The 21,193-nt window shown below is 41.7% G+C and overlaps 2 protein-coding genes across 2 annotated transcripts; one reads left to right on the top strand and one right to left on the bottom strand.

Annotated features, from left to right (window-relative positions):
• Positions 1–13,397, bottom strand: med6 (mediator complex subunit 6). Its single transcript, XM_086183075.1, has 8 exons — positions 13,308–13,397; positions 12,395–12,554; positions 11,404–11,495; positions 8,544–8,626; positions 8,311–8,419; positions 8,024–8,139; positions 7,865–7,892; positions 1–649 (listed from the first exon to the last, which is right to left on the bottom strand). Exons 1-8 carry the CDS (start codon positions 13,327–13,329, stop codon positions 519–521), a joined length of 741 nt encoding a protein of 246 aa, XP_086039201.1. The 5' UTR covers positions 13,330–13,397; the 3' UTR covers positions 1–518.
• Positions 13,398–14,193: 796 nt separating this feature from the next.
• On the top strand, positions 14,194–21,173 carry ttc9 (tetratricopeptide repeat domain 9). The gene is made up of 3 exons (XM_086181652.1): positions 14,194–15,494; positions 15,862–16,044; positions 19,156–21,173. Exons 1-3 carry the CDS (start codon positions 15,011–15,013, stop codon positions 19,236–19,238), a joined length of 750 nt encoding a protein of 249 aa, XP_086037778.1. The 5' UTR covers positions 14,194–15,010; the 3' UTR covers positions 19,239–21,173.
• The last annotated feature ends 20 nt before the right edge of the window (positions 21,174–21,193 follow it).

The raw sequence follows: 21,193 nt of genomic DNA, 5'->3' as shown, positions 1-21,193 counted from the left end.
TTTTATTACACAAAAGAAAAAAACATTTGTCTAAAAGTAGTTGACAGTGTGTGTGAATCCAAAAAAGGGTGCTCAGGTCAAGGTTTTCAAATGAGATGATGCATCATGACAAATCTTGTAAAAGTAGACTAGGAGTGAAACACTTCTTAAGTCACTACAACACAATTATGCTGATCAACAGTGAATTGACACGGATGCTGATGTCAGTTTATTACAAATAAACTTCTTTTGAGTGCACTGCAAAATGCTTGCTGACTTTAAGCAGTTAATCCACTTTGTTGTGGAGCTGCCATAAGAGTCCAAGATAGAAAATCTATCAAGTATGAAGGACTAATGTTACAGTGCCACAAGAGAGGCAGTGTACACTTTTTCTGCCATTTCATTTTTAGCACCTGGGAAACTGATCAAATAGTGGCAGACACTTTTTAGAAGGGATGTAACAACCTTTAACTGTTCTTAGTGCTGTAGGACTTGCCACTCCATTCGTTAGACTTCCCAGATTTGGAGAGAAACTGCTGTCATTGCAACCTTGCTCGCTTCTCAGGGGGCGGTTTGCTGGGCGGAGTTGGGGCTGAAGACTTGGAAGCAGGCTCCCTCTCCTCTTGTTTCACAGTTTCTGTGGGAGGCTCAGGTTCTTTCTTTACCTCAACTGCAATATAAAATTAGAGGAATATTGTAGAATGCCAGGATGCTTAAATATGCAAATAAACTCAATGGCAATTTAAACGATAAAGAGAAATTAACAGGGAAAAAAATGGCATTTGTTTCACCAATACTTAATTTAACTGTTTCAGGTACAACAACAGAAGTGCTATAGACAGTATTTCTCATTTATTAATTGAGTGTAGAAACCAACATACATCTTGAGTGTAGGAAACTGTCTACAACTACGTTATTAATTAAAGTTTTACCTTGTCAATCATGGCCTATGAATGACCTGTTGATAATTGTGGCAGCTGAAAACAACATCCATTTAAATGTCATGTCTTTTTCCATTCTTGTTCTGGAGGCCTCAACCCTATTTTTTTATGGCATCTAGAGGTATAATCTGGCTGAGAATAGGAATTAAATTGACTTTGAGATTAAATTCTTCACATCACCTGATCAACTGAATTAACTAGTTTTATATGACAGCTTGAAAAGTGAAAGAAGTCAGAGAATGTTGTTTAGATTGAAAACACTGTTACATACACTGCTACAAAAAACAACTGGTCCGCGGTTTGGGGAGGGCCTACACAGCGGAGCTCTCTGACAGGCAGATGGGGAATGAGGTGAGCCAGCTCCCTGGAAGTAAAAAATATGGTGCTGCCAGCACATACTGTTTCAAAGGGTGATGTGGCCTCTAAAGCTGAGTGAAGTTCCTTCGTCAACAGCAAGCAAGATGGATGGGCTCACAAACTCATACATCAGGAAGTGCTCTCAGGCTGTCTAGATATCTGTCTGAAGTAGGCCTCTTTGACAGTAACATGCTGCAACGGCCACTGTGACCCATCAGCCTGGGATACAAGCAGAAGAAGGCATACTTAGTGATGGAACTGAGGGAATCCACTGACCATCTGGTGAGAGCAGAGGGTGCTCAAGTAAGAACGGGACGGAAGTGGAAAGCCCAAGAGGAGGTTGATAGCGCAATTAGCAGGGTGCAACACCATGAAGTTGTTGGCAGAGTCCAGGAGAGCCAAGCTGGCCTTGGAAAGGGCGAGGCCCCCCTCTTCTGGTTGAAGGCCTCCAAGGAAGAGAGAAAAGCCATGGTGGTGGCTGAAGTGACGAAGGCAGGAATGCTACAAGACCAAAGCAGTATCCCAGGGCCAGCAGGGAAGGTTGACATAATGGGAAGGGCCCACGGACAGGGAAATGTCATGGGCTAATTTGTGGAAGACACCCCAAGCCAGGCTCAGGGTCTTGATCAGAGCAACCTATGATACTGCTTTGTCCCCAAAACCTCCATCAATGGTTTGGTGCCGAGGAGAACTGCCCCCTTTGCAACTACACCAATGTTAGCCTTCAGCATATCCTATCTGGTTGCAAAAGAGCATTGTCACAAGGGCACGACAGGTGGCGGCACAATCTAGTGCTAAGGAAGCTGGCAGAATTGGTGGAGACTTGCAGACGCAATCAGGAAAGAGCAAGACTCCTCTCACCAGGCTACCTCGGGAGACAGCTCCAGTTCCCCAGTGAGAATATGGAAACATCACTTTGGCCTGACCTTGTGTTGTGGTCAAAGGCAAGCAAGACGGTCCTGCTGGTGGAGCTGTTCCCTGGGAGGGAGGGGCTGGATGCTGCCCATGAGCGGAAGCAAACCAAGTTTGCTGATCTGGCTGCAGAGTGCAGGGAAGCTGGCTGGAAGGCTGTCACATGCCTAATGTAAATGGGTTGCCGTGGCTTCATGGGATCTGCCACCATTTGGCTCCTCCATGACATGGGATGCATAGGAAAGCAGTGGTGCGTCAGAAAGCTATGGAAGAACTGGCTGAAGAGGCTGAAAAAGGAAGCTTCTAGTGTGGCTTAGAAGGAAGCACAGGAGTTGGGGGCCAAAAAACACCTAGGGCATCAGCAAGGGTTTGGTAGGGAGAGATCCCTGCCATCGCTCCACCACCAGGAGATGTACAGGGGTTAAAGGAGCGAAACATCAAATTACCCAAGTGTTCCTGGGTATAATTGTACGCTGAGCGTACAGCCATTTTCTGTTATACAGTCATTTGATAAATGATGGCCAATGTCGATCAAGATGGCAACATGGATGACTACCATGTTACTTTGCTCTCTGTTACTTTGTGTGTTTATGTGTTTTTTTTCCCTCGGATTTCTGCTGCCCTTCTCTGGTCACTTTCACCAGAGAAGAATTTTTAAACATCAGACAGAAGACTCCTGAAACTTTCACTCTGGTCTTCCTCGACCCAGAGATTTTTTTCAGAGATTCTGGTCGGAGGTGCAGCAGCTCTCTATGGGATCTGCCGAAGACACAGACAGGGGAAGTGCGCAGGAGCACTCGTCAGGTTGAGACGGTGAGGACTTTGCGTGCCGCTCCTGTCTGTACACCTGGCAAATGTCTATCCTTTGGCAAACAAGATGGATGAGCTGCAGCTTCTCAGCTCCAATAATGGGGACACTAGCAGATCCACCAACCTGTGTTTCACTGAAACCTGGCTCAGTGAACACATGAAACCTGGCTCAGTGGACACATCCTAAACAGTGCACTATGACTGCCGGGCTTCCAGTTGTTCAGAGTGGACCATACCGCAGAGCTGTCAGGGAAAACAAAGGGAGGTAGAGTCTGCTTTTTTTAAGAACAGAGGCTGGTGTACAGATGTCACAGTGTTGAAGAAGTCATGCAGTCCTCACTTAGAGGCACTCTTCATAAACTGCAGACCATTCTATTCACCACGGGAGTTTTTCTTGATTGTTCTGGTTGGAGTTTACATCCTACCCAAGGCCTATGTATGAGGCATTACACCACGTGGCCGACCAGATAACAGATGTGGAGAAAAATACAGGCAACACATCAAGTGTCCCACTAGGGACACAAACTTTCTGGACCACTGGTACACAGTTACAAAGGACGCTTATCCTGCTGTTACCCGCAGCTTTAGGTCTCTCTGATCACAGTCTGCTTCTTCTCATCCCCACATACAGGCGGAAATTAAAAACTTCTAAACCTGTGATGAGAACAGTCAAGAAATGATTGACAGACTCAAAGCTGGAGTTACAGGCCTGCACACACAACAACAATAAACAGTGGTTCACTGCCAATCTCAGGAAGGTGCGTCAGGCCAAAGAGGAGGCCTACAAATGTGGGGACTGGGCCCTGTATAGGCAAGCGGGGAACCAGCTGACCAAAGAGATCAAAGTAGCAAAGAGGAGCTGCCATGAGAGGCTAAAGGTGCTTTCACACTGGCTACCGAGCCAATAATTTGCCCGTCTTTTTTGTGGCTTGGTCCGAGGTTTCAGACTGAGTGCGGCAAATTGGGGGTCAGTTTTTAGCCCAGCAATTTTCCTCCACTGTGGGCACACTTATTGCCACCTCCATTGCTGTGCGAATCCAAGCTGTCAATGTGCTGGCTCAGTGTGAGGTGGGTGGAGGTGTCAATGATGACGCAAAATCGTAAACATAATGCTCGCCGGTTCTCCGGCATCAAACACCTCCGAGGATGTCAACACTGAGGCTGCTGGCAGAACAGAGCGGCGAACTGCTGTTTTAAAAGTTACAGACTGTCACGGGGCTAAATATTCTTCTGACACATCGTCACTTTAACAAGGTAAGCACCTGGGGAGCCGCTGAGATCAGGGAGCTGCTAACAATCACTTGCGGGAGGACTGTGGATAACCACCTCACAGGACTGTGAAGGATGGCTTATTGTATGAAAAGGTCGCGGAGGAGCTTGGTTGATGTGGCTATCGCCAGATGAAGAAACAAGTCACCACCAGGTCTGTGTTCATGGCAGCAGCAGTGGCAGAAGGAGGTTGGACTGGTAACACTATGAGGTTTACCAGACTGTGTCATGGGGCTAATATTCTCCCGACGTTTGTATTGTACGTTACTGTTCACGCGCAACTTCGTACTGCACATCACGTCACATGCTTACGCCTGAACAAGTGGTGGCTTTTTTGTAAAGACGAATATTACACGTCCATTTCACAGACAAGACAGCTAATTCCTGCCTCTACCTTTCTGCAAATTTGGTGCATTCTCTGTGTAAAAAGGGCTTCAAAACAGTCTCAGCAAACAACTCTGCGTCAGTGTGGAAAAGCCTGCAACAATTAACAAACTACATGAGTCCATCCCCCCACCCTGTAGAATACCCCTGACTGGCTGACAACCTCAACAACTTCCTCTGCAGGTTTGAACAGAATCCCCTCAAACCTCTTACCCTTAAAAAGGACTACCTGCGTCCCCTGTGAGGGGGATGTGTGTTGATTGTTGCAGAAATATTAGATCAGGAAGGCTCCTGGACCTGACTCTGAGTCACTCTCCTGCCTGAGAGTCTGTGCTGGCCAGCTTGCACCTATCTTCACCCAGATCTTTAAATGATCCCTGGAGCTGTGTGAAGTGCCCTCCTGCATCAAATGCTCCATCATCATCCCTGTTCCCAAAAAGCCCTCCCATCACAGGATTGAATAACTACAGGCAACCTGAAGGACATCACAGCCTCCTTGCTGGATCCCCTGCAGTTTGCCGAAAGGGTAAACATGTCTGTGGATAATGCAGTCAACTTGGGAATGCACTACATCCTGCAACATCTCAACACCTCCGGGACGTATGCAAGGATCCTGTTAGTAGACTTCAGCTCGGCCTTCAACACCATCATCCACGAAATCTTCCACTACAAGCTCACCCAACTCACAATGCCATGCCTCCAACTGCCGGTGGATCGTCAGTCAGGAAGCTGATGATCCACCGACACGATATTCTCCCTCTACACTAACGACTGCACCTCAGGGAACCAGTCTGTAAAACTCCTGAGATTTGCAGATGATACCACCATCATCAGTCTAATCCAGGATGGTGACGTCTGCTTACAGAAAGGAGGTGGAACAGCTGGTCCACCGGTGCCGTCTGAACCACTAGGAGCTGAACCTGCTGAAGACTGTGGAGATGACAGTCGACTTCAGAAGAAGCCCAACCACACTCTCACCCCTCACCATCCTCAACAACACAGTGTCTACTGTGGACACTTTCAAGTTTCTGTGAACCACAATCTTCCGGAACCTGAAGTGGACCTCCTACATGGATACTGTCTGGAAAAAGGCCCTACAGAGGTTGTATTTCCTGCAACAGCTCAGGAAGTTTAACTTGCCACAGGAACTGCTGATCATCTTCTATAGTGCAATCATTCAGTCTGTCCTGTGCACAGCCATCACTGTCTGGTTTGGATCGGCCACCAAACAGGACAGAATCAGACTGCAACGGACAATCAGGTCAGCAGAGAGAATCACCAGGGCCAACCTGCCTTCCATCCGGACCTTTATCAGTCCAGGGCCAGGAAACGGGCAGGCACCATCTCTGCGGATCCATCACACCCTGGTCACAAACTGTTTGATCCCCTCCCCTCTGGAAGATGCTGCAGAGGACTGTTTGCCATGACCAACAGGCCCAAAATCAGTTTCTACCCCCAGGCTGTCACTCTGATGAACTGTAATTAGTCAGAGTGTCAGGAAATAAAATAAAAAAAATAAACCATACTGTACATTTTGTTTCAACCATGCACTTTTGTATTACTATTGCACTTTTTTTAACACATTTGTATATATACTACCTTTTTTGTACATACCACTATATGTATATTTTTCCTTCTTATTTTTTTGCGTAACTTATTCCTTTCCCTGTAAAGTGAGCAATGCCAATCCCGTAACAACTTCATAGTTTTTTCAAACTTGGCCAATAAAAATGATTCTAATTCTGAGAAATGGAAATCTCACATCTTACATTCTAAAAATTTATGTTTTATTTAGTTTTAGGTGGTTACAAGGAAGATTTTGGAATTTAAAATCCCTTCAGATGGTCATGTATGAGAGGATGTAACTGTAAGACTGTTACCTCTGTAAAACAATATTGTGTATTTCAAGAGTTCCCTAAATGGTGGGCAGCAGCCCCTAACGGTGGTTGCGAAATGATTTCCGGTATTTAAAAAAAAAATCAAAAAGGAATAATAATACTTTAAAAATGCCCTTCTGATGATGACCATAGTACTATAACAATGAAAAAATTACAGTTGAATCTCAAACTGATTTAAATTTGTCCAATTAGTGTGTGAGTTGTACACTGTGACCACCTTGCAGTCACAAATGGCACCTATATTCTGGGGGTCTTCCTGAGTCTCCTGATTTTGTATTCATTCAATAAAATGCTGAAAAGAAAGTTTATTAAATACTATATCAACATTCAGGGTTATGTAATAATTAGGGCTGTCATCTCCCAGTCGACTGGTCGATTTATTAGTCGATACGTTCTGGCTCGACCAAAATTCTGATTGGTCGATTTTTTGCCACGTTAATTTCATCAGGAGGAAAGTACCGAAAGCACCCCTGTTTCACAGATAACAGTCTGTCTTTGAACACTCCCATTTGTTTTTGCTATTTCGGACTCGCCCGACTCGCTAGAGACAGTCAGACTGAAGAGTACTAGAAGGCCAACATCTGGTGGTTTGATGAATGTATATTTAATTTTGACGGTTTCATTTAAAGTCAGTCCTCATCCACCATGTCAAAGACATGTGCAGCGTGGCAGCATTTCATGAAAATAGATAATGGGAAAAAAGTCGAAGGCAAAGTCTACAAACAATAGTTTGCATATCACAGCTCCACTACAAACACAACAAAGTATCACCTAGAAACAGTAAGCTAACTTGTCCACCTTAGGTTGCCCCGTCAGTTTTGAGTATATGAACATATCAGAATTGATATTTCAATGTTTTAGTCTAACAATTGTTTTGTTTTAATTGTAAAAATTCTTACCATGGACTTGCCTTTTGTGTTTAAGAGTAAAGTTTTAAGTTAAAAGTCAATTTGTGTCTCAGCTGCAATGCTGAGCTCCTCCGTTCAGTCTCGCTCTGTGCGCAGGACAAATGATAGTCGGTCAATTATTATAACGTGACAAAAACAATTGTCTAAATATTCCTCAACAGGTTTTGTGCTGATAGTTGACACAGTATATTTTTCAAATATAAAATTAGTAGATTTATAGTCTAAATTTGAGGGCTTCAGTCGACCAAGAATTTCTTTGGTTGATTGCAGCCCTAGTAATAATGCCACAAATGCACACAAAATTAGAGTGGGAAACCACAAAAAGAGCACAGAATCTCATTTATACACCAAATTCATGATGTAACTTTTAATCTGAATATAATATCAACAGCAATCAATATCTCACCTGGTATGGGCTTCTCACCAGGTTTAGGCTGAAATTACAGAAAGAGAAAATGTAACACATCATATCATCACATCATCACTAACAAGACACTATTTTCATTAGCGTTTTAGAGAAAAAAGTTTGGACATTACTCGCTGCTTTAATTAATATTACATGTACCTGGTAGAAGGTTGGCGGAAATTTTGACCTCAGGTCCAACAGAAGCGTGTCCACACGGTGTCTCTGAAACAGTGAACTAGGCTCCTCTTTCTTCTTTGACTTAGGCTTAGCTTTTTCTATGAAAGATGCATTCTGTTACTCATCTCTGGCTCAATGTAATACAAATAATCTAGGATTGTCATTCAGGTCAGTGTGCAAGTTAGGATTTATATTTTCTAATGCTTGTCATATGCTAGCCATAATTTTTTCACCATTCAACAGGTGAAATGAAGGGCCAGAAAGCTAACCTCTCTCTTCCTGGTCCTTGAAGTGCCACCAGTATCCTTTGGATGGGTGATAACGACAGTATGACATGGCTTCATCAAACGCTGACTGGATTCCATGGACAGCAGAGAGCTAAAACAGATGTGTTTCATGTGGCTCAAGGTAAATTAAGTTCCCATCTCCCTTAAACCTTCCCTTCCTTCCCTACTAGCTCATCATAAACAGAAATATTACAAATGACGTTATAAATTCTCACCACTCTGGAGCTGATGACTGTTCCCAGGTCTGGGGCCTGATATACCACTCCTATGATTATGTAGTAGTCAGCTAGGGGAATCACTGCAGGGAGAAACAACATTATGTCTGTGCTATCTTGCATAATGATAAATTCAATAGAATGCCACAGGTATTACATATCTTTAAAAGCCAACCTGGAAGAAAGCAACACATTGGATTCTCTCAGCCCCAAAAGCCAATTGGATTTTACTTTAACTATCAGAAAATAAACCCTGTGGCAAACATACGTTTATGAGACTTGCACACTTTGACATCGCAAGCTCATTTTCACAAATGAACACCACTTTTCTGTTTTTTCACATGTATTTGCAATCGTTACAAGTAAAAAGCTAATGTTTGAGTAAAAAGAGAGATCCATGACTTCAGCATCACCACAACTAGCTTCACAGCATACTTCTACAGTTTTCAGCATGACGACGTTTAATGTCTGTGAAGGCCTCACAACTCTCTTTAGCCACTTGTGAGCAACAGCTGTTTTTAAGATACATAAAAAACCTTGAATTTCACAAGTGTGGTAATGTCTTAAGCTTCCTGTGAACCACACAACTTATGACAAGCATTTAACCAAAAACACACCGACTTTGGATGAGGAAACATTTCGGACTCAATGTGATTGTTACTACATGTTCACAAGTTACACCTATAGGGTGCATTTTCTAGTTTTCCATTGCTGCAGAAAAACTGTAATGTATTAACCATCTTTTTTTAGGATGAAACTGACAGGAAATGCAAAATGAATGTAACTACATACCATATATGTAGGGCTGGAACGATTCCTGGAGTAACTTGAGTAATTCAATTACTAAAATTCTTTGAGGTAGCCTTGTTTAAATCTGAACTGTACTTTGTTTTGCATGTAGGGGTGGACACTGAAATTCCGTATTAAACTGCTGTGTTATCTAAGACCAGAGTATCGATAAGCTTAAGTTTTGATATAATATATTATCACGTGGCTGCAGCATCTCTCCTCTCCGTGTCAGTGCAGTTCCTACATACATGCACATGCAGTACACACACACACAGGAGGTCAGTGCATCTCTCTTACCCTGTCGGTATCTGATCTGTTGACTTTCTTCTTCACCAGGATGTTTGCTAAAGTCACCCCAAAACCCAACTCACGTTTATTTTTGTTTTCCATGTATAAATTCATCTGCGATTGAGTTCTTTTGAAAGGGCCATTCAGACTTGTTTTTAATGACTATGTTTATTAAAACAGTCAAAACTGATGTGATGGTGAATGACATCGTAACCAAACAGGTGTTTCGGTGGACAAGACTAAACAACTATATACAGGGGCCTTTACATTAAACAGGAGAGTCTCTGTCTCTCTGTAAGCAACTGTCAGACTTTCTGAGAGCAGAGCGAACAGGTGAGGGAGGAGAGGAGGAGAGATAGACTGATCACTAATGAATCGTGGCTGCCGTCTGATTAAAAAAATTAAAATGCCAAAATTGGTCACAAAGGAAACCTGTGTGTCTGCACAAATAAAGGCTCTGTGTGAAACACTGCAGAGAGTAACATCATGCTGTTCACAGAAAGTCTGCTGTCATTAGTTTTATAGAAAGACAGAGGGTCATGTCTAGAAGGGAACCCTAAACCCACAAAAGAGTGTGTGAGTTTGATTATTTTAGTAGAAACAATGGACACAAATCTCACAAGACTTGTGCAAATAAAGAGATACCTTCTAGACAGATGGAGAAAAGTGCACCTCTCCAAAAATAGAAAATCATGTTGTGGTGACAGTATTTTAATGCGGCAGTCCGCCATAAATAAAACAATATTTATGGGCCACAGAGAGTCACTGAAACACTGATCACTGACCGACTGTGATAGAAAAAGTACTCAGATCCTTTACTTAAGTAAAGGCATTAATACCACAATATAAAAATACCTAATTACAATTAAAAATCTTGCATGTCATTGTTGCTATTTTTTTGAAAAATCAACATTTTTATGGCTTTTGTTGTACTCTAATGGCTTTCTTATTGGTGTTTTTTCATTACTAAATACAGACACACAAACTTTTAAGAGGAGAAAAAGGTGGCATGTTGGTGAACCAATCCCCTGTAGGACCCTGTTTGTACTTCAGTAAAAAGTAAAGTAAAAACAGTAAAAGTACATTCAAAGTAAAGTCTTTAGTTAGTACTTTTACATTCGCATTTCATACTTGTCAATTTAAGAGACCTGTCTTATTTTCTCTTTCGTATAATACCCATCCATCCATCCATCCATCCATCCACCCATTTTCTTCCACTAATCCTGTTATGGGTTGCTGGGGCTGGAGCCTATCCCAGAAGCTTTCAGGCGTGAGGTGGGGTTCACCCTGGACAGGTCACCAATCCATCGCTGGGCCAACACATATAGACAGACAACCATTCACACTCACAGTCACACCTTCAGTCAATTTAGAGTTTCCAATCAGCCTCGTCATCATTTGCATGTCTTTGGACTGTGGGAGGAAGCCGGACTACCCGGAGAGAACCCACACGGGCACAGGGAGAACATGCAAACTCCACACAGAAAGATCCTGTGCCCGAGCTGGGGCTTGAACCTTCTTTCTGTGAGGCAACAGTGCTAACCACTGCACCACCGTGCCGCCTTTGTATATTACCATTGCTCTTAAATAAAGCAAAAGTAAAGGAATCAAAAAAATTGCAGAATGCGCAACACTTCTTATCTCATTACTCAATTAACCGCCAGAATAATCAATAGATTACTGGAATACTAAAAGAATCGACAGCTGCAACCCTACATATATGCATTCAGAGCACATTGTCAACAGACTGACTAACATGCATAAGAATTCTGTAGATGATCACCTTGTGACGGAGACTGCCTCTGTTGTTTGCGGATGATATAAAGAATTGGCTCTTGAGCGTAATGGAGAATGTACTCCACTCCCACCATCTGGCTGAAAAGTACATACAAGCATCATTTAGTTTGATAAATAAGTCAATACCATAATGTTGGTGCACCTGAATATAATAAAAGCAGTGTAATACAATACCTTAAAAAAATGTTGTTAGTGGTTCTGTTGCACTGTAAAATGGTATATTGAGGTGTTCCAAATATTTCTTCAATTGTAATTCAATTAACAAAATTTTAAGATCACCCCTCTGACCCAGTAAGCTCCAACAGCACCACACATTACCTCCGCTGAGAGGTGGTGTACACCCTGGACAGGTCGCCAGTCCATCGCAGGGCAAATACACACAGACAGACAACCATTCGCTCTCACGGACACACCTACGGTCAATTTAGAGTATTTGATTAACCTCATACCATTTGCATGTCTTAGGACTGTGGGAGGAAGCCAGAGTACCTGGAGAGAACCCACGCAGGCACAGGGAGAACATGCAAACTCCACACAGAAAGAGCCCCTGCTCGAGTTGAGGCTCGAACCGGGAACCTTCTTGCTGTGAGGTGACAGTGCTAACCACTGCACCACCGTGCCACCCTTCCAAAGTAATTACTTGGATGATTAATACAAACAAACCCTTATATTCTTCATGAAAGGAGGCTGTTGTTTTGTAATACATAAATTTCTCGAAGGAGGAATATATAAATATTTGGCAAGTGAGTGTATATCTCTGCCTCTGAGAATGATATTGATACCTCCTGAGTGCGTGTTTTATTTGGTTTTGTTAATGTAGAAGGTCCACATAATAATTGACAACACATTTTGAGCCTTTGAGCCAACAGCATTTTCCTAAGGTAACAGTCTGCTTACAGACTGCATGCACCCGCAACTCCATGCTTTTTTTCTTTAATTTTCATTTTGCCTTTCAATGGGAGAGCAGATGAACTTACTTCAGATGCTCCAGAGTCAGCCGTTGCATCTTCACTACCTCATTATTACAGGTTCGGTCATAAAACGGGTTGCTTCTCTCAGAAAAATAATCCAGCACATTTCCAGGGTTAAGAATAGGGACCCAGCCACTGTCCACCCAGGATATTCCGAGCAGGTTGTCTGCAAATTGACATGGGGAGTCAAAAATATTTTATTTATATTTCTTAAAATTATTTCACATTTCAGCTCAGTGTCATTCCCTCGGATGTTTTTCTTCTCCTAACTGTATGAAACAAATCATGACCCAAAATAAGAGACGTACAAACCAAACTGTGGACTTGCTGAAAGTCGCACCCCTAATATCTGAATTATCATTTCACCTGATACTTTATAGACTCTATAGAGTAGGTGTAATACATATCTTGGTAGAGTATTTTTTAGGTCTATAAACAAAGTTATTATCACATTATCAATCAGGTCGCTGGATTGGTTTTGTATGTACTTGGCTTAAATGATTATGGACATGCACATAATAAGGATGGATATTTAAGTGATACGAGAGGTTTAACAATAAACTCCTGCACATGCCATCATAGTCAGTAAAAGCGATTAATTGGGTAGTTAGTTGCATGGTAATTTTTTTATATCTGTATCTGAATGTGAGCCGAACTTAGTTTAGAACAAAGAAAACATCACATCACATCCTAACTATGAATTAGTCAAAACGGTAATGCTAGTTGTTTCTACAGTTAGCTTCGAGCGCTAAAAGACGACACGGAAAACCACTAACTTCGCAGTAGTTTTAGTTTACTGGGTCTGTCTGGTTTCACTGGGTCTAATAGAACGCATTTTGTTTGACTTAGTATGTATCTCATCGATAAAGATATTACAAAAATATTTTTCTAATTAGTAATACAAAGCTGATTTAGATACCTCTGAAATCCCCCGACGCCATTGTGTAAACAAATTGTCTCACAATGATGACGTACAGGGAAATGCGTTACTGGTCGGACTTTGATGACGTAAAATGAGCTCATTGCAGAAAGCAAATAACCACGAAGAAACCGTATTCCTGTCTGTTCACTGTTGAATTATTTGTACGATCATGTTCGTTGTAAAAAAAAAAAAAATTAATTGTACCTTATTTTATCCACTAAATAAAAAAAGTTATTATTTAGTGGATAAAATAAGGTACAATTAATGTGTGCAGAGTAAAATTTGACCTGAAGGCACAATTAAAAATTTGGGTTGGCTCATGGCTCAGAGCTACTTTGAAATAGGCTACGCGTACGCATTTACAATGTCAAAATTCACTGACAATGAGAGCCTAATTTGTAATATCATGTCTTCACTTTCGTTGAAAAAATAATCAACTGAATTATGTGTCTGCCATGAAAACAACCACCTACGGAAACGTACAGATTGTGTGTCTAATGAAGCTATTTTGGCATTTAAAACAGGCATAAAAATAAGCCTTGCATAACCAGTCATAATTATTTTTTTTCATGGCCCTCATTTTGGGTCAGCAACATTTGCTCAGTTCCAGAGACACACCCAGACAGCTGGCTTCACTGCCCTGCGGCTGTCACAAGACTAAGGGATTCAAGCATGGTGAACAGACATGCTTGTTACACTCCCAATGTTTTCATTTAAACGACATTCATAATGAGAAGCTTTATTTCCAGGGAAAACGTTATTCATCACCTGGCTGCTTTACTCCCCTTGATAGAAACTTGCTATTACATCCACAATCCGCAGTTTAAATGACATCATAGCCTGTGATGAGGGGCTGGAGCTTTCTCAGCCAGACTGGCAACGAAAGCGAGCAGGCAGGAAGAAAAGAGAGGCAAGCAGGTCGCTCGGGCGAGAGGAGACAAGCTGGATGATCTTTATCTGATTCATCTGAGCGGAGATGACTGCATTCTTCCAATTTGAGTTCAGCGTAAGAATGAATTGGCCTGCGTGCGAAGAAGGAGGGCTACTCAGACTATTTCCATCTAACCTACCTGTTTGTAGATAGGACAAAAGTACACTGAGATCCATATATCATAATCTGTCAAACAATAACAATATCGAAAAAATATAGCCTATAATTTTTGCGATGTTGTTATTGGTTGGTAGATGGGAGTAAATTACACTGAGATTAATTTATGATGTAGCAAATAACAATATCGCAAAATATATATTTTCGAATATTTCTATGATTTTCTGTCATTTAAAAGAGTTAAAATACATAATTTGATACGTGATTTATTTGTAAAAACAAAAAAAACGACGAATAAAAAGGCGTTGCTTATGGATTTTGACATTAAATAAAACAGCGTGTCCACTTATGAAATAAACTGATGATGAAATTATCTCCACATAAACCGATAATAAAATCAAAGCTCTCTTCTTCCTACTGAAGTACCCTCATGGGATCATTCGTTCTCTATTTATCGACCAATAGGCTCGTCGAAAGAGAAAATTACTAGAAAAGGGAGGGAGAGGAGCGCAAATCTCGCGGGGGGCAGAAGGAGGACGTAGTTGCGACACCGCTGGTGGTCAGGCGAAGACGCAAACACGGCCGAAAGGATGCAGTGAAGGAGCCCGAATTCCCAGCTATATTTCAAGCGGGCGTCGGTTATAGTAAAATAATGTCGAAAATAAACGTGATCCAGGCTGGACACGACGGCGGCTCCAGGGTGGACGGAGGCAGGGGCAGCCTTAACGACAACGGCGGCGGTTCAGGGAGGCTCCAGCAGTGCGCTCAACCTCCCGGCAGCAGCAGGACCAAAGATGCTCGATACCAGCAGCAGCTCCAACAGCAGAGGCATCATGGTGGCTCTATGCTGAAACAACCATCCCACAACGAGCCAGCCGATGTCGTGAGGCGGGCGCTTGACTTCAAGTGCCAAGGCACCCAGTGCTACAAGGATAAGAAGTACCGAGAGGCAATTGGCAAGTACCACCGGGCTCTGCTGGAGATCAAGGGGCTGTGCAGGGTGCTAGGGGACTCGGACACCAGCTCCAAATCGCCGTCCTCCCTCCTACCGACCCTCAGCAAGTCTACAACGCTGACAGATGAGCAGAAGGGGGCCATGGAGAACGCAGAGCTGGAGTGTTACAACAGCTTAGCCGGTGAACACGGATTTACACACACACACACACACACACACACACACACACACACACACACACACACACACACACTATTCTGTTTCTATCATAGAAGATTCTGGGAGTACTCCAGAGCTCATGAATGATTCATAATGAGTGTGAGTCATTCCCAAGCTTACCCCACCATTCACCTCACTTACTTTTGATACCTCTTCATTTTGATGATTTTCCATCTTTGTAATTTCACTCTAAATATTTGTTATTTATTTATGATTTTACCTAATAAGTCATTATGTATGATGCCAGACTGGTTACACACTCTGCAATTCAGGCATTAGCTCATGCAGTATAACATTTTTGCCTCTCTGGCCCTCCTCTCCCATTCCAGCTTGCCTTTTGCAAATGGAGTTGGTGAACTATGAGCGGGTGAAGGAATACTGTTTGAAAGTGCTGCACAAGGAAGGAAAGAACTTCAAAGCTCTGTACCGATCTGGCGTGGCATATTACCATCTAGGAGACTTCCAGAAGGCCCTGCACTACCTGAAGGAGTCACACAAACAGGAGCCATCAGGTTAGGACTATCAGCTCCAGAAACTCAACAGTGGTCCCACCTTTTAAAAAAACATACACATGGTTGAAAAATGCTTCCACACTGTTGCTTCACACTGAGAAATATTATAGTGAAGAAATGCTGCACGGCTCATCAGAGGGGATGATCTTAAATAAACACAGAATGAAAGATCCTACAGCTCAACTAAAAGACAAGTTACTGCATTTGTCACTGAAAATGTAATTAGAATCAAACTCAGAAGCAATCAGAGAGCACATACCTCTGTCAAGGAGGCTGCATCGTTACAGAATGCAAACATCATGTCATCAAAATCTGTTCATAAAAGTTTTTAAAATGTTTCCCCCCAAATGTTACAAATAGCTATATCCTATCCTTGTAATCTTCAGGATCTTCCATTTCCCAGTTCAGCACTCTGCTATTGTAATATTATCTATCCCTGCACAAAATATCATCAAAATATGATTATTTTAATTTTTGAGATATAATTCTAACAAACAAACACATAACATTGATCACATTATTTCCTTTGATTAATTATGAATTTGAATAGAAATTAATAACAAAAGACTACAAATAACTCTCAACCTGGGCCAAATCTCATGATTTAGAAAAGGTTTTAATTTTCCTGAAGCAAGATAACGTAAAGTCTCAAATAAAAGTCGCATTTACACATTTTAGTGAAGACAGAAAAATTAAGAATAGAGCTGCTAACAGGAAGCAAGTAAAATCAATAACACTGCTGTGGTCTGTGTTTTATGGCAGCCATTTTGGCTTGTCAGAGCAGGTGGTATTTAGAACATCAATAATGGCTCAATTCCAGTTTTGTGAAGCAGTTCCACGAATATCGTAAATGTTTATCTGATGATTGACAAATAAGGGAATGGAGCTATCATTAATGACATTATTTAAACCTGTTGTGTCAAGATTGTGGAAAAGGGGTCAGTTTAGTTCTCTCTGTAAACATTTGCACCATTTGATAGATATCCCTTCACACGACATTATAACTAACCGCCTATCCCTTATTCCAACTCTAACAAAGCCACATCAGATATGCTTTAAATCATGACCATGGGAGAAAAATTGAAGCAGATACACTGAACTCAAATTAGATTTTTTACATATATGTTTTTCAACATGCAGTGGTTAGCACTGTGGCCTCACAGCAAGAAGGTTCCAGGTTCGAGTCCCGGCTCGGGCACGGGATCTTTCTGTGTGGAGTTTGCATGTTCTCCCCGTGTCTGCGTGGGTTCTCTCTGGTACTCCAGCTTCTTCCCACCATCCAAAGACATGCAATTGGGGACTAGACTGATTGATACTCTAAATTGACCGTAGGTATGAATGTGAGTGTGAATGGTTGTTTGTCTCTCTATGTTGGCCCTGTGATGGACTGGCGACCTGTCCACGGTGAACCCCGCCTCTCGCCCGTTGACGCTGGGATAGGCTCCAGCCCCCCCGCGACCCTTAATGTGTAGGAATAAGCGGAAGACGACGATGGATGGATGGATGTTTTTCAACATTGGCAAATCAAAATGTGTTCATTGATATGAGGGTTTCATTTAGCACTAAAACAGTCATGTTGATTTGATGAGGCAGAGGTTTGTGTTTCCATCTAGAATCTAGATGGAGACTAGATTCTAGATCACAGCACATATTATGTTCTAGTGTCATCTAATATTGAGACAGAGGAAAATTCTATTTAGGGATTACAAGATAGGGCTGCACGGTGGTGCAGTGGTTAGCACTGTCGCCTCACAGCAAGAAGTGGAGTGGAGCCCTGGCTCGGGCACAGGATCTTTCTGTGTGGAGTCTGCATGTTCTCCCTGTTCCTGTGTGGGTTCTCTCTGGGTACTCCAGCTTCCTCCCACAGTCCAAAGACATGCAAATGATGACTAGGCTGAAAATGGATGGTTGGACTACAAGATAAAAGTTGTTGTCACACACTGATTATCTCTGATCATGATATACCATGTTTGCACAGTTTGCTCAGTTTGTAGCTGCAAGATCATTAGATAACACATCCCCATGATTTGATTCATTTGTGGGAACAAATTACATCTTGTGGCAAATTAATCAAGTTATGGAATATAATCACATCTTATGGCCACAAATGAATCCTATTTAGGCATACTTTGCATCTTGTAGCCGCAAATTAATTAAATTGTAGGAACAAGTTATATATCGTGGCCCCAGATTGTGTTATAGTATCTTGTGTATTTTTTTCTCTCTGTGGCCAGACCAGGGATCTGTAGTTTTCAGCTGTACTTCAATTAAGATCTTTCTGTTAATCATTGGTATGAATCTTTGCCAGAGTCCTAAACTGTTGTACGGTCATATTTGCTATACAATTTTTGCTTAAAAATAACTGCATAAGTTTAATTTAAGATGTAAAGAGGACAATATGGGAAAATGTCCTTTTTCACAATTAAAAAACGAACAAAACTTTTACACAAATTAGTGTCACTTTGCCTCTTTACTTTGCTAATAAACCCTGAGTTCACTTTCAGTGGAAGATTTTTGAGCATGGTGGCATGGTGGTGCAGGGGTTAGCACTGTCGCCTCACAGCAATAAGGTTCTGGGTTCGAGCCCCAGCTCGGGCACAGGGTCTTTCTGTGTGGAGTTTGCATGTTCTCCCTGTGCCTGCGTGGGTTCTTTCCAGGTACTCTAGCTTCCTCCCACAGTCCAAAGACATGCAAATGGGGACAAAGCGAATTGAATACTCTAAATTGACCATTGGCGTGAATGTGAATGGTTGTCTGTTCCTATGTGTTGGCCCTGCGATGGACTGGCGACCTGTCCAGGGTAAACCCTTCCTCTCGCCCGTAGCCGCTAGGATAGGCTCCAGCCCCCCTGCGAACAATGACAAAGACAATGGATGGATGGAAATTGACCATAAGCGTGGATGTGAGTGTGAATGGTTGTCTGCCTATATGTGTTGGTCCTGCGATGGACTGGTGACCCATCCAGGTTCTGAAAGCCCCTGGAACCCCCCGTGACCCTTAACAGGATAAGTGGAAGAAAATGGATGGATGGATGGATTTTTGAGCATATTGATTCACCATTTCCTTCCAGAGATGGAAATAAAGCATCCTCTTTCTGTCTCTGTTTTTCAGACACCAATGTCATCCGCTATATCCAACTAACAGAGATGAAGATTCGCCGGAATGCCCAAAGGGAAAAGAAAGAAGCGACATAAACACTCACTGCCAGATGACTTTTCACCTGTCATAAATCACTGCCCCTCTGTGTGCCACACAGACATCACACACCATGAGTCTGAGGTCTTGGTTTAAATCGAAGTTTGTTTGCTTTTGCCTTGCACAGCATCCAGTTGCCAGTTATGTGATTGAACTTTGACAGTGTGCTTGAAGCATTTAAAAAAAATACCAGGTACAGAGTTTAACCCAAATTACTAAACTTACCTTGGAAATTCATCTGTTTAACCATTCCGAAGTGAAGCACTGCAAGTCCAAACATTGCACATACAGGCCAACATTTGTGATAGACACACAAGCAACAAAGTCCGCTGAGGGAATTCAGCAGGTCTGCGGGCAAGTGTAACTGTAAACTAGCACCTACCCTCGCACAAGATGTCTCTTGAATGGCCCGGAGTAAATGAGTAACAACCACCAACTTCTGAGAAACAGCACTTTGATTTTAAAAGTAATTTTTTAAAAAAATAATCTCAAATAACTATGAACAAAAGGTGCTTTCAGTAAGTGGGGTTTTAACCCTCAGTGAGCAAGACTTCAAGAGCACATGGTTGCCAACTGCAGCTGGATTTTAAGAGACATATCATAAAATGTAAATATGCTACTTTATAGAAATTGCAAGAATATATAAGGGAGAGGCCACCTATTTCGGTTCTGTTTGATAGGCCACAACAAAGCACTTCACTCACAGCGTTTACTGTATCAACAATTGCTGTATGTTCAAGTTTACTGTAAAAGTTTGTGTGTAATAAATGGGACTATTGATTGCAGTATTTTTTGTTGTGAAACAACACACTGCAGAGAGCTGGAGGCGGAAAACAAACCTAAAGATGTTTGGTACTAAAAGATTAATCAATGTTCCCAAAGATTGCAGCTGTGAAACTTCAAGTAAACAAGCTAACATTTTTTTTCTTATTTTTTTCTTAAGCAAAACATATAAACTATAATAATTAACATCCTTATAATGTTCTCTACATTTAAAATGAAAACATTTTCTTCAAGATTTCAGTAGAACAAGATTGAAGTTGAAAAATGTTCCTTGCTAATAGGGATGAGGCAGAAAACATGACAAAAATTAAGGGATACATTATAAATTCAATCTTTTGAATGTTTTTCTGGCCACTAGTAAGCAGCATCATTTTGTCAAAGGGAAATGTTGCCATGCTAGACATCCAACAGACAGCAACATTAGAGTTGTGTGTCTTTGGCTATGGTACAAATACAGCATCTCTTTTTAGCTCTGTTTTTGATTTCCCCCATTAAGTCAAGATATTACTCATTGTTATCAGTTCTGACTTAAAGACAAAGGAGTATTAAGATTCAAAGTCCTCAAACTCTTCACTAATTGTGGTTGTTTTCTAATTCATGCAATAATGGCAGTTGTTAAAAGCTGACGTTCTGTGTATGGACTCTAAATTTTAAAAAAAAAATCTGTTAGAAGCATTTGTGGAGAAGCACTTAAGCAAAAATAGCGGGAAGAGTAAGGTTTCATTATGTTCACAGTCATACGTAATTCCTGCCACTACAAATCATCTGACAATTTCTGCACAAGCGGAAAGTTTGGTGAAAGTTTGAAAGTTGCAAAGTGATGGTTGATAGAGCTGTTTTCAAAGTTCTGAATATAGACACACAATGTCAGATAAGGAAATTTGGCACAGGACTACAACTCTGTAAATCTTTGTTTAGTGTCATGCATGGGAAGGAAGATTTCCTTGAAGACGAAGAATTCATTAGCCCCGGAAAAATGGATGGACTGGGGCATTTTTGGTGCTTGTCAGGTAATAAAAGCAATCCTATCACAGCCATATCAGTGATGTTGCAAACTGGGAAATTACTTTGAGCAACTCCTTGTATATTACACACTCCTTTGAAAATTAATTGAAGGAGTGAAGCGCTAGACCTACGCTACTTGAAAATGTTTCATGAGATAACTTTTATT

This window comes from Aulostomus chinensis, chromosome 17 (assembly GCF_037954235.1).
Source record: "Aulostomus chinensis isolate RoL2024-O1b breed Wild chromosome 17, RoL_Achi_v1.0, whole genome shotgun sequence".
Taxonomy (NCBI): Eukaryota; Metazoa; Chordata; class Actinopteri; order Syngnathiformes; family Aulostomidae; genus Aulostomus; species Aulostomus chinensis.
Note: the sequence above shows the minus strand (reverse complement) of the source record. Positions and strands in the feature narration are given on the sequence as shown.